The 12,675-nt window shown below is 40.9% G+C and overlaps 1 protein-coding gene across 1 annotated transcript in view; it reads right to left on the reverse strand.

Moving 5' to 3' along the window:
• Positions 1-1,181: 1,181 nt before the first annotated feature.
• Positions 1,182-12,675, reverse strand: part of nwd1 (NACHT and WD repeat domain containing 1) — a gene marked incomplete at both ends in the record, with an annotated part of 42,306 nt that continues 30,812 nt past the window's right edge. The window contains 7 exons of the mRNA XM_083970036.1: positions 1,182-1,492; positions 3,242-3,347; positions 4,365-4,541; positions 6,144-6,520; positions 8,392-8,665; positions 10,107-10,255; positions 11,228-11,318. Of these exons, the coding sequence (XP_083826162.1) occupies positions 1,182-1,492; positions 3,242-3,347; positions 4,365-4,541; positions 6,144-6,520; positions 8,392-8,665; positions 10,107-10,255; positions 11,228-11,318 (1,485 nt within the window). The remainder of the gene's footprint in view (positions 1,493-3,241; positions 3,348-4,364; positions 4,542-6,143; positions 6,521-8,391; positions 8,666-10,106; positions 10,256-11,227; positions 11,319-12,675) is intronic.

Raw genomic sequence — 12,675 nt, forward strand, 5'->3', positions numbered from 1 at the left:
TGAATAGAATTGGGCCAAGTACTGATCCTTGTGGAACACCATAGCTCACTTTGGTGTACAAAGAGGATTCATCGTTAACATGTACAAACTGAGTTCTGTTAGATAGGTAGGATCGAAACCAACGTAATGCAGTACCTTTGATACCAATTAGTGTGTCGAGTCTCTCTATTAGAATTTGATGATCAACGGTATCGAAAGCCGCGCTAAGATCAAGCAGAACAAGTACAGATAGACATCCCTCATCTGATGCAATTAAAAGGTCATTCGTGACCTTAACCAGAGCAGACTCTGTGCTGTGGTGCCTACGAAAACCTGATTGAAACATTTCAAATAGACTATTATTCTGTAAAAACTCATTTAATTGATCTGCTACCACCTTCTCCAAGACTTTAGAAAGTGAGGGGTTAATCATATCTAACAGAAAAGTGCTAACCTGGGGTAACATGTCTTTGAGTCATTTAGTGGGAATAGGGTCAAGGAAACAAGTAGCTGATCTGGAGGAGGTGATTACTGATATTAATTGCTGAGGCCCTAGAACATTACAGAAAAGTACAGTGGTCACTATGAGATGTCATTACCGTTTAATATATAATAATAATAATATTAATAATAATAATGAACGATATGTGTATGGCCAAAATTATTAGAACACTTGTTTTTGTTGAATTGGCCATAAATCATCGTTATGCTTATAAACCATAGAAAGTTTGGTAACACTTTACTAGAAGGTATCGTCATAAGAGTAACATGACACAGTCATGAACGTGTCATAAACATTATGTCAGTGTCATAACGTTGTCATTAAGTGCCATTGGGCTAGGTTAGGTTTAACCGAATAACACTTAATGACAACGTTATGACATTGACATAATGACACATTCATGACTGTGTCATGTCAGTCTTATGACGATACCTTCAAGTAAAGTGTAACCGAAAGTTTCTTATGTCAATGTAAACAGGCGGATTCCAGGAACATAAACATGTTTTAATAAATGTTCAGATCATAAATAGCTGTTAACTGCACAATCAACAAAAAAAACCATTTGCTCTAATTTTTACAAAATAACATCTATGTTGTTTATTTAACATGTACATTATCATTGATGAGAGTAAAACAAAGATCAAAGATTTCCTAACAATTAAACTAGTTTGTCCCCAGTCACAGTTTGGGCCCCGGTGTCCTACAGTATGAGACAGGCGGAGGAGGGCTTGGCTCGGAGCATGCTCATGAGGTTCAGGTTGAACTGGGCCGGGTTGAAGTCCTCCAGGTCGCATGCGGAGGAGCGCCGGTCCTCGCGATTCTTCTCCCTGGAGGTGACTCGGTACTGGGCCTTGACGTTCCTCAGAGGGTTGTAGTCCGGACTGATGTGGTCCGGACAGCGAAACACTTCTCTGATAACTGATCCCTGCTGAGTCAAGGCCACAAACCCATTCCTGTAGGTCACCATCCTGACGACGGGCGAGTACACAAACTGAACGTATAGCAGGTTTCCTGAACAAAGAAAAGAAACATATCGGTAACACTTTACTTGAATAGGTATTCATAAGATTGACATAACACTGTCATAACCATGACATAACAGCTGTCATAAACATCAATGAATCCTTATGACAGCTGTCGTTAAGTGTCATTCGGTAAGTTATGTCACTTTTGATGCAAAGTTGACGTTGTTTCGCCGCAGATCAACGGCTCGTCATGGAGACACCACCCCGTCCGGAGAGCTTGTCAGCCGGCCAACCTCCCGACCTCATCCCGGTAGAAAAGACGACCGCTAATTAACTTACCCGCAGGGTTTTAAAGGTTTACCGCCGCGTAGTTACATTCTTTTTAGGAGATAAATGTTGGTCTCATTGATGAAATGTAACAATTGTCGCATTAATTTGTTTGAATTAAAAGTGAAGCTTCATGTGTTTTGGACACAGGAGCAGCGCTGCCTGGGGGATCTGTAGCCTATACAGAAATCACCACATTTACATCAATAAATAAATGTTTTACAATGAACCGATCATTCTTCATTAAATTTTATTTTATTTTATTAAGTTAACGTGGTTCTGAATAGAGGATTTGTGGCAAAAGCTCGTCACGTCTGCTTATGTGAAAGCCAGCAGAGACGACTGATGACGTATGTGATTGTTGAAGTGGTGTCCCAATTCATAGGGGTTGTCTTTCAACCCTACTCCTTGTAGCTCCGTTTCAAGGGCAAGGGTTAAGGGCTAGGGGTAGGGGTAGGGGTAGGGGTAGGGATGAAAAATAGAATCGGAATTGGGCCTATATCCATTGCTTATTGAACAATAGAACCGCCAACACTCCATGTACTCCTAGAACCGCCAAGAGGTCATTTTGACCTCCATTCATTCTAATGCAAAAATGGTAAATGGACTGCATTTATACAGCCATATACATTATATAGCCAGCCAGACACACAGTTATTAGTTACACAGTTAACTAAATAACTAACTATGTAACTAACTAACTGACAAACTGAGTGACTAAATGGACATTCTTTAGCCCAGATTGCAATGATTGGAAAATCAATTTTATAAATTTTTATATACACGCACTGTTCGAAAAATAGAAAAATAAAGAGTCGTCTATATTGGTTGCCTAGCAACGACTATTGTTATTTTTTGTTAAGTATGTGTGTGTATATGAATGTGAAGCATTACTATAAAGTGTTTTGAGCTGTGTGTATGGCTGTTTACCATTTTTGCATTAGAATGAATGGAGGTCAAAATGACCTCTTGGCGGTTCTAGGTAAAATCACTTTTTTTTTTGTTCTCTTTTATACTAGAATCGTGAAGTTTAGTTTAGTTTAGTTTATTATTACAGGACAGTGTACAATACCATTAATACATTTTAGAACAAAGAAGAGATGGTTGTACCAGATTTAGCCACTTGGGCTGAAAATGCATAAGATGATGTAGAACACACTTTTAGGAAAAGTCATCGACTGGGAGACATAGGTGTTTACGCAAACAGAGTTACATGCATTTTAAGAAGCGAGAGAGGTCAAAATGACCTCACGGCGGTTCTAGTGTTAATAGCTCATTCACCCTTTTTACTGCACATGCCCAAGATACTACATAAGACTGAGATGTTTGTGCACATGTCCTGGATTTGGAAACAGAGATGAAAGCGACATCCTTCCACATCCAAACCTCTGACTTCAGGTAAAGTCCTAAACAGTTTTCAGCTTCGTTTTTTTTTGTCCTTCCTCAGTCGGGACACACCTGTACCTACCTGTAGCGACGTCCCAGACTTTGACCGTCCTGTCCTGAGATCCAGTGAAGACAAACTTGTCGCTCTCAGAGAAAGCAGCAGAGAGGACGCCCTCGAAGAAAAAACCCTGAGCACCAAAACAACCACAGCATGATGAACTGGACTGGTTCAATAAGTATGTTCAGTCTAGGAAGGAGTTATTTGTTATTGCTAAAAAGGTCATGTTAGCATTAGCAGCTGTTTACTTACCAGTGCAGAGGAAATGTTATGAATTCCCCACCGAAGTTAGCATGCTAACCCATAAGCTTTTGTCATGTTCCAAAGATTCTTAAAGGGATAGTTGAACATTTTGGCAAATTTGGCCATAATCCCTATAGTCATAGCAGTAGGTTTGTTATCTTTAATTGTCGGTGCAAGCTATTTTTAGAACGGCGGAGCAGAGCCGTGAGCTGCTCAGAGATACGCTACGGAGGCTCACGGGATTTCTTGGTTTCCCTCATCAAACTCATCAAATACACAACCAACAACTCCACAACGCTCTGGTGGACAAGTTGTGACCTGCACATTCACCACGCTATGAGATAATAACACAACGTTACCACACAGAGTTGTTTTAGAGGGAAATTCATGCAAAACCGCCGATGCACGTTGCCTTCAGGGACAGTTGTTCATCAACAGTCTCTGCATTTCCCTCTAAAACAACTCTGTGTGGTAACGTTGTGTTATTATCTCATAGCGTGGTGAATGTGCAGCTCACAACTTGTCCACCAGAGCGTTGTGGAGTTGTTGGTTGTGTATTTGATGAGTTTGATGAGGGAAACCAAGAAATCCCATAATGAGCCTCCGTAGCGTAGCTCTGAGCAGCTCACAGCTCTGCTCCACCATTCTAAAAATACCTTAAAAAAAAAAACCTACTGCTATGACTATAGGGATTACGGCAATGGGCCAATTTGCCAAAATGTTGAACTATCCGTTTAAGTACACAGCTGTTGATTCTAATTTGAGGTATGTACAGTAGTCATAGCAAAACTTAAAAACAGAGATTTTGTTAGAATCAATAGAATCTTACTCGTGGTGATTCTGTCTTATTGTGAAAGCTGTTGTTTAAATGCCTCCAAGGCTACAGGTGAACAGTGATCCTGACCTTGTACTCCATAGTGTGATCCAGGGACAGTGGGTTTAGGGCCCACAGCCGCTGCACCGCGTCCTCCGAGCCCACCAAGGCGTGAGTCCCCCAGTTACTGGCTGTCACACAGGTCACTCTGCTGCGATGAGGCTCCAGACCGGAGCTGCAGCCGCTGCCGAAGTCGTAGAGCTTCACCTAGGGGTGGGAGAAAAAATCGATTCACACAATTATCGCGATATCCTTTTTGACAATTCTTTTTGGAAATATTGTGCAATGTGCAATTGATTGCCTTTTTTACATATAGAGAGTACAGGTTTTGAAAAGGGTTTAAGTTCACTTTATAATGGAGTATGTTAATGTATAGGCCTTGTATACTGTAGGCCCTTTGGTTCTCTTGTCTCGGCTTGCACCTTTTGTTTTTTCGTCAATGTATTTTAATATGTCCCATTTTTTTTGTTATTCTTTATTGGTGTGAAAATAAGCTAAATAAACTAAACTAATTTATAGGCTCCTACAGTATTTGTGTGCAGATAAATGTTAAAATGTAGCAGTTTACCTCAGTCTAGATCTCATATATGTTGCTGCTGAATACATCTTTAAAACTGACTTACATGTGATGTGTATTTTTTGGGGGAAATATGGTTCCTGGTATAGTCTGTAGACAATCATAATCATTCAACTGTTTCACTGGTGTTAAAAATGCAGACTAAAAATCGAGAAAACCGGCACTATAGTAGAATCGCAATTAAAATCGAATCAGCATTCAGAAAATTAGGGGTGGGAGACAAAATCGATTCACATAAGTATTGCAATATTTTTTTTGACAATTTTTAACAATAATTAATAAAAAATAAATGTATTAAAAAAATTCTAAAAAAAAAAAAAGAAATTCTAAAAAAAAGAAAAATCAATTTTTTTTTTTGCTGACTAAAAATCAAGAAAATCTGCAATATCGTAGAATCGAATCGACATCTAAAAAATTAGGGGTGGGAGAATCGATACGAAATATCGTAGAATTGCAATTTAAATCGAATTGGCATCCAAAAAAATCGTAGAACAATCGAATCGGGAGAAAAGCATATAGTCCCAGCCCTACACTGCAAAAACTCAAAATCTTTCCAAGAATATTTGTCTTATTTCATGTCAAAATGTCTCATTTCTAGTCAAAACTAATCTCTTTCCACTTAAAATAAGACTCATCACCTAAAAATTTACTTGTTTTTAAATAATTTTCACTTGAAATAAGTAGTAAAATCTGCCAGTGAAAGCAGGTTTTTTGTGCTTGTAATAAGAAAGAAAAACTTGCTCCACTATCAGATTTTTCTACTCATTTCAAGTGAAAATTATCTAAAAACAAGTAAAGTTTTAGCTGATGAGTCTTATTTTAAGTGGAAAGAGTTTAGTTTTGACTAGAAATGAGACATTTTGACAAGAAATAAGACAAATATTCTTGGAAAGATGTTGAGTTTTTGCAGTGTAGGGCGATACGCTTTTTTCCCGATTCGATTCTTCTACGATTTTTTGGATGCCGATTCGATTTAAATTGCAATTCTACGATACTTTTTTTTTTTAGAATTTCTTTAATTTCTTTATTTTTTATTAATTATTTTAAAAAAATTGTCAAAAAACATATTGCGATACCTTTCAAATCTGCTTGAAAGAAGAAAAAAGTGTCTAAAAACAAGCTACTTTTTAATGTGATGAGTCTTATTTTAAGTATAATATATAATTGTTTTGACTAGAAATAAGACAAATATTCTTGGTAAGATTTTGAGTTTTTGCAGTGTATAGTTTCACCTCCCCGCAGCCGGTGCCGTACAGCAGCCGGCGGTCGGGCAGCAGCGCCATGGCGGACAGCGGGGCGTGCAGCAGGGACAGGGCGAGCCTCTGCAGCGGCCCCTCCACCGTAGGGAAGCTGTCTCTGCTGGTGATCTCAAACAGACACGCCGAGTCCTCGTAGGCCACGGCCACGTGCTTCTCCTTGGCGCCGACGGCCATGCACAGCACCCGGGAGAGGCTCTCCGGGGGCGGGATGCAGAGGGTCTCCTGGGGAAGGGCCAGCGGGTAGATGAGCACCGTCCCCGAGGTCAAACCGCACAGCAGCAGACGTTTGTGCTGAGCCAACTCCAGACAGCAAACCTGCGCTGAGACGGGCAAACGCTGTGATAGAGAACCTGCAGAGAGGGAGAGACACAAGATTCACACACTGCTCAAAAAAAACTCAAAATCTTTCCAAGAGTATTATTTCTCGTCAAAATGTCTCATTTCTAGTCAAAACTAATCTCTTTCCACTTAAAAATAAAAACAACTTGCTTTTAGATCATTTTCACTTGTTTCAAACAAATTTTCACTTGAAATAAGTAGAAAAATCTGCCAGTGAAAGCAAGTTTTTTTTTGTGCTTGTTATAAGAAAACAAAACAATCTCCTCTATCAGATTTTTCTACTTATTTCAAGTGAAAATCTGCTTGAAAGAAGTAAAAAAGTGTCTAAAAACAAGCTACTTTTTAACGTGATGAGTCTTATTTTAAAGGAGCTTGAGGCAAGATCAAGGAATAAAACTCACTAGCGATACAACGGCCGTAGCGGCTGTCGGGGTTACTGCAGCCATATCAGCCAAGCTGGTGCGGGAGCGCGCATCAACTCTCCACAGCAGCAGCTGATGCTGTGACAGTGACACTGTGGCTGAATTGGAAATGGCATAACGTTACTATACCAGTGTTTTACATTAATCAGCCGCCACAGTTTCGTTTGGGTCCGCCGCAGCAGTCTCTCACAGAAAAAAAGAACAGCTTTCACTATCTCTCATCTCTGCCAGTCAGCCCCTCTACCTGCTGTCTCACGAAACACACACGCACGCGCGCGCGCACACGCACACGCACACGCGCACACACACACACACACACACACACACACACACACACACACACACACACCGCGCCACCCGGAGGTTGACCGCCCAGGCATCAGGTCAGCCACCGGCCGCCGCCGCCGCCTCTGTGAGCCGCTGGTGCCGCTCGGCTGCTCTAGTGGCTCTGCACTCCTCCGAACACGTCGGAGAATTTCCTTACAGGCGTTGTTTGGATAAACTGACCACGGATGAATCAATCGGCTCATTGTAAAACTATTTATTTATTTATTTATTGAAGTAGCCTAAATATGGTGATTTTTGTACGTACAGAGCCCCAAGGCTGCGCTGCTCACACACACCTGAAGCTTCACTTTTCATTCAAATGAACTAATCCGACTGCCACACTGCCACTGTTAGATTTCATCAATGAGAGCAGCATTTATCTCCTAAAAACAATTCAACCAGCCGGCAGAAAACCTCTAAAAACCTGTGGGGAAGTTACTCGGCTGGTTTTCTTCCCTGGGAGGAGGACAGGAGGCTGCCCGGCCGATGAGCTCAGCTCCCCGGCTGCAGCCTCTGTGACGAGCCGCTGCTGCTGCTGCTGCGTGTGTGGCTCTGCACTCCTCCGAAAAATGTCGGAGCAAATCTACTTACAGACGTTATTTGGATAAACTGACAACAGATTGGGAATCTAAACGGTCACTTTCTCGCATGAAAAAATATTAAAATTTTAAAAAGTGACGTTATTTCTCTACTCGCTGCTCACATAAATGTTCAGGCTGCAATACATCCGCCGACCGCTGGTCGCACTCGCAAGCGGCGGAAAGCCGAAGCTGTCGAGGACGCGCATGGAGCGTCATTTGACGTCACATCCGCGGACAGCGCGGGAAATTCGGACCCAGAACTGCAGCGCATTATGCAGCACACAGCCTGTTCAAGGCAACGGAGAGATACGCGAGTGGGCTCATTCTTTTTGGTTTTTAACGCTTCATCGCCCATTAGCAGTAAAAAACTTAAAACGCATAAACACAACAGTTACCTTGAGACAGTTTAGTTGTGCGAATACTGAAGGTGTGATGATATGTTTGTTGTGAAGCAGCAGAGGTTTTAGAATCATTAAAAAAGAAAGAGAAACTCAGTTGCCCATGTTGAGAACTCACAGCGTTTATCATGATGCAACATCTCCTAACACCGACCTGTGTGGCTGTTCCAGCCGATGACTTCTGTCTGGCTCGGATGTCGGACGAAGAACACCTGATCGGTGTCTGTGGTCATGGCGACGTGGACGCAGCCTGAAGGGATGTGAGCGGTGGGTTTGTGCTGTGTGTCATATTTCAGATTCCACAGCTGGACGGAGGAAGTGGCCGTCGAGGCCGAAGCCACGAAACCTTTATAGAAAACCACGGAGGTGACGGGAGCATCGGCACCGCACAGAGAGTCCAGCAGCGCTCCGGTGGTCACCGACCAGATCTGTCAAACACACGGCAGGACCGCTTTGAACTGAAGCAGCTGGATTAGAAACATCTGGAGGGGTTTTCACTGTACCATCTGGATTGGTTCCTACTGAAACAGCTGGAGTAGTGTTTACTGAAACACTTGGATTGGTTCTTACTGAAACATCTGGATGAGTTTTTAGTATACCATCTGGATTCCTACTGAAACATCTTTATTAGTTTTCACTGAAACATCTGGATAAACTTTACTGTACCATCTGGATTGGTTCCAACTGAAACATCTGGAGTATTTTTCACTGTATCATCTGTATTAGTTCTTACTGAAACATCTGGATAAACTTTACTGTGCCATCTGGATTGGTTCCAACTGAAACATCTGGATTAGTTTTCACTATACCATCTGGATTCCTACCGAAACATCTGGATTAGTTTTCACTGAAACATCTGGATGAGTTTTCACTATACCATCTGGATTCTTACTGAAACATCTGGATAAACTTTACTGTACCATCTGGATTGGTTCCTACTGAAACATCTGGACTAGTTTTTACCGAAACACTTGGATTGGTTCTTACTGAAACATCTGGATAAACTTTACTGTGCTGTTTAGTGTTCCTACTGAAACATCTGGACACGTTTTTCCTGAAACACTTGGATTGGTTCTTACTGAAACATCTGGATTAGTTTTCACTATGCCATCTGGATTCCTACCGAAACATCTGGATTAGTTTTCACTGAAACATCTGGATGAGTTTTCACTATACCATCTGGATTCCTACTGAAACATCTGGATAAACTTTACTGTACTATCTGGATCGGTTCCTACTGAAACATCTGGACTAGTTTTTACTGAAATACTTGGATTGGTTCTTACTGAAACATCTGGATTAGTTTTCAGTATACCATCTGGATTCCTACCGAAACATCTGGATTAGTTTTCACTGAAACATCTGGATGAGTTTTCACTATGCCATCTGGATTCTTACTAAAACATCTGGATAAACTTCACTGTACTTTACTGTATTATCTGGATTGGTTCTTACTGAAACATCTGGACTAGTTTTTACTGAAACACTTGGATTTGTTCTTACTGAAACATCTGGGGTAGTTTTCACTGAAACATCTGGAGTAGTTTTCACTGAAACATCTGGATGAGTTTTCAGTATACCATCTGGATTCCTACCGAAACATCTGGATTAGTTTTCACTGAAACATCTGGATTAGTTTATTAGCGGTTAGCTGGATCAAGTGTTACTGTGAAACATCTGGACTAGTTTTTTTCTGAAACACTTGGATTGGTTCTTACTGAAACATCTGGAGTAGTTTTAACTGAAACTTCTGGATTAGTTTATTAGCGGTTAGCTGGATCGAAGTGTTACTGTGAAACATCTGGGTTAATTGTGGCCCAAACAGCTGCATTAGCTGTGGCTGTGGAGCAGCTGGATGATGTCACTCACCCGTACGAGCTGGTCGGCGGCTCCCGAGGCGAGCAGCCGGCAGTCTGACGACACGCAGGCCGACAGAACGCGGTCGTCGTGCCGAAGGTCGAGGAACTTGTCCACGGAGTCTCTGTCAACGTTGAAGAGGCTCAGAGTTCGCTCGGCTCCTGCAGACACAGATCAGACTGGGATAGATATCTAGACGTGTAGCAACCAAAAACGTAATAACAGCCAATAACGTAATAATTTTGGCCATTTTATATGTAATAAAGCCAATAATGTAATAACGTGCCAAAAATGTAATAAAACTTTTGTGCCAATAATGTCATATCTATTTGGCTAAAGAGGAGAAAGACCACACAGTTAAATGAGAGAGAGAGATGAAAGATAGTATGTATCTTTGATGAATAAATATGACGACTATGTCATCCACTATTGATTAGCAAACTGCACAAAAACTGCAAAACAGTATTTTATTTTCCAAGAACTGCATTCATATTTATGTATTATAACATTATTAGCACCAGTTATTACATTTTCAAAGGGTTTATACCAGGCCAATAATGTAATAACTTATTACATTATTGGCAAAAAGTTATTACGTTATTGGCTCAAATGTTTTATTACATTATTGGCACGTTATTACATTATTGGCTTTATTACATTTAAAATGGCCAAAATGATTACGTTATTTGCAGTTATTACGTTATTGGCCGTTATTACGTTTTTGGTTGCTACAAGACGTTTAGACGTTTCTATTGTAGTTCTGTTGTTTTAATCGACAACAGTGAATCTGGTTCAGCTGGACTCTGGATCTTTGTCGACTTTCTGTGTTTTTATTTGCATCTTTGTTTAGCACTTTTGAAACCTCACCTGCATACATATCTATTCACACATCTTTCATGATAATAGCTTAACATATTACTGTAGAACATTTCTACTATTGATACAGAACATAAGAAATAAGACCAAAACATGTAAAATGATGTTCTCCCAACACATTTTTCTGCCTTAAGCATTAAACATTTATAATTCCTCATTAAAAGCGAAGAAGTCCACATCGCCAAGTTACTGAACCTCTTGAAGCGGTTTTCATTTCTAAGTGCAGCTTGATGAGTGAGTCTGTTTATTGGTCAAACCTGCAATCAGGACTTTTTCATCTTCTGTAACAGAAAGCAAAGATGGAACCAGAGGAAACTCGACGCCCGTCAATCTGCCCGTCCTGGAAACCTGAAGATAAAATGGAAAGACCAAACCTGAACTTCAATAAACTACCATGATAAAAACCCTGAGACCCAGAGCCCGGTGTTAAGCTGCGTCCATCACAGTGATCGGCTCTGAGTGTCTGTTCACACCTGCTTTAAAACACAGACGTGGACAAAATTGTTGGTACCCTGGATTAGTTTAACTTGAAACTGACAAAAGTAATAAATAAAAAATGTAGTGAATATCCACAAACTAGAATCAGACATTGCTTGCAATGATGGTGCCGTTAACTTCATCTTAACTTAATTTTAACTTCATATCTTATTGCACAACCTTTTGAGCCAATCACTGCAGTCGATTTATTTAACTCTCAGTGAGACCTCTGCACCTGTCGACTGCTCCTGCTGTCTCAGGTACGACTGAGCCTGATCCATGTTTCACAGGAGGTACACTGTTCTTTTCTTTGTATGCATCATTATTGCATCTGTGTTCAGTCCGACTCCAGTTTTGTCTCATCTGTCCACAAAGCTTCCTGGAGAACGTCCTCTGGTCCTTTACTTTTGTCAGTTTCAAGTTATTCCAGTGGCAATTGTGGGTTTTTCTTTCTTTAACAGAATGGTACCAACTATTTTGTCCATGTCTGTATCCCTAACCCTCAGATCTCACTTCCTACTTTTTGTCTGTAGTCAACGTGCTTGTGGGTGCAGAGAGTCAGTAGAGTGGGCGGTCCTTCATGTGGTCTAGACCAGGGGTACTCAAATACATTTGTCGAAGGGCCAGAATTTTTCTTAACAGACACCTTGGGGGCCGCACATTCAAATAGGCCTAGATTGAAATTAAATTCACCTTTTTCGTCTAATAATTTAAATATTTTTATTTTACTTGTAAGCACATCATTTTTATTTATACACTTCATGGTGTTTTGTATGATATAAAATGAAAAATCTTGACATTATCATATCATTATTTACATATCATGCTGGAGCTTTACACTGCTGACTTGTATCCTCAGACATGCCCTGTGATTTTCATCTTAAATATGAAAGGAGGCTGACCATCACAGGACATGTCTGACTCTGTTCTGAGGATACAAGTCATTGGTCCTGAAATGTGTGTTTCTCTTCTGTAATACACATTCTACATCTCGGAGGCGACGTCTTTCCACACATGGGCTTCCTTCACCTTTCAAACGAGGCAGAGCTCAGTGGGAAACAGTAGGAGAGGGGAAGCAGGTCGTGCAGCTGTGCACCGCTGACGTGCACGAAAAAACAATTGCGTCTCATCAAATGCGCGCGGCTACGGCTTTTGAGTTGTGAACGTGCATGACGCGCGGCTACATTGAATGGGTTTGAGCGCGCGCAAAAGATGCTTCATCTGAACG

The sequence above is a fragment of the Trachurus trachurus genome (genome assembly GCF_905171665.1).
Source record: "Trachurus trachurus genome assembly, chromosome: 4".
In the NCBI taxonomy this organism is placed as follows: Eukaryota; Metazoa; Chordata; class Actinopteri; order Carangiformes; family Carangidae; genus Trachurus; species Trachurus trachurus.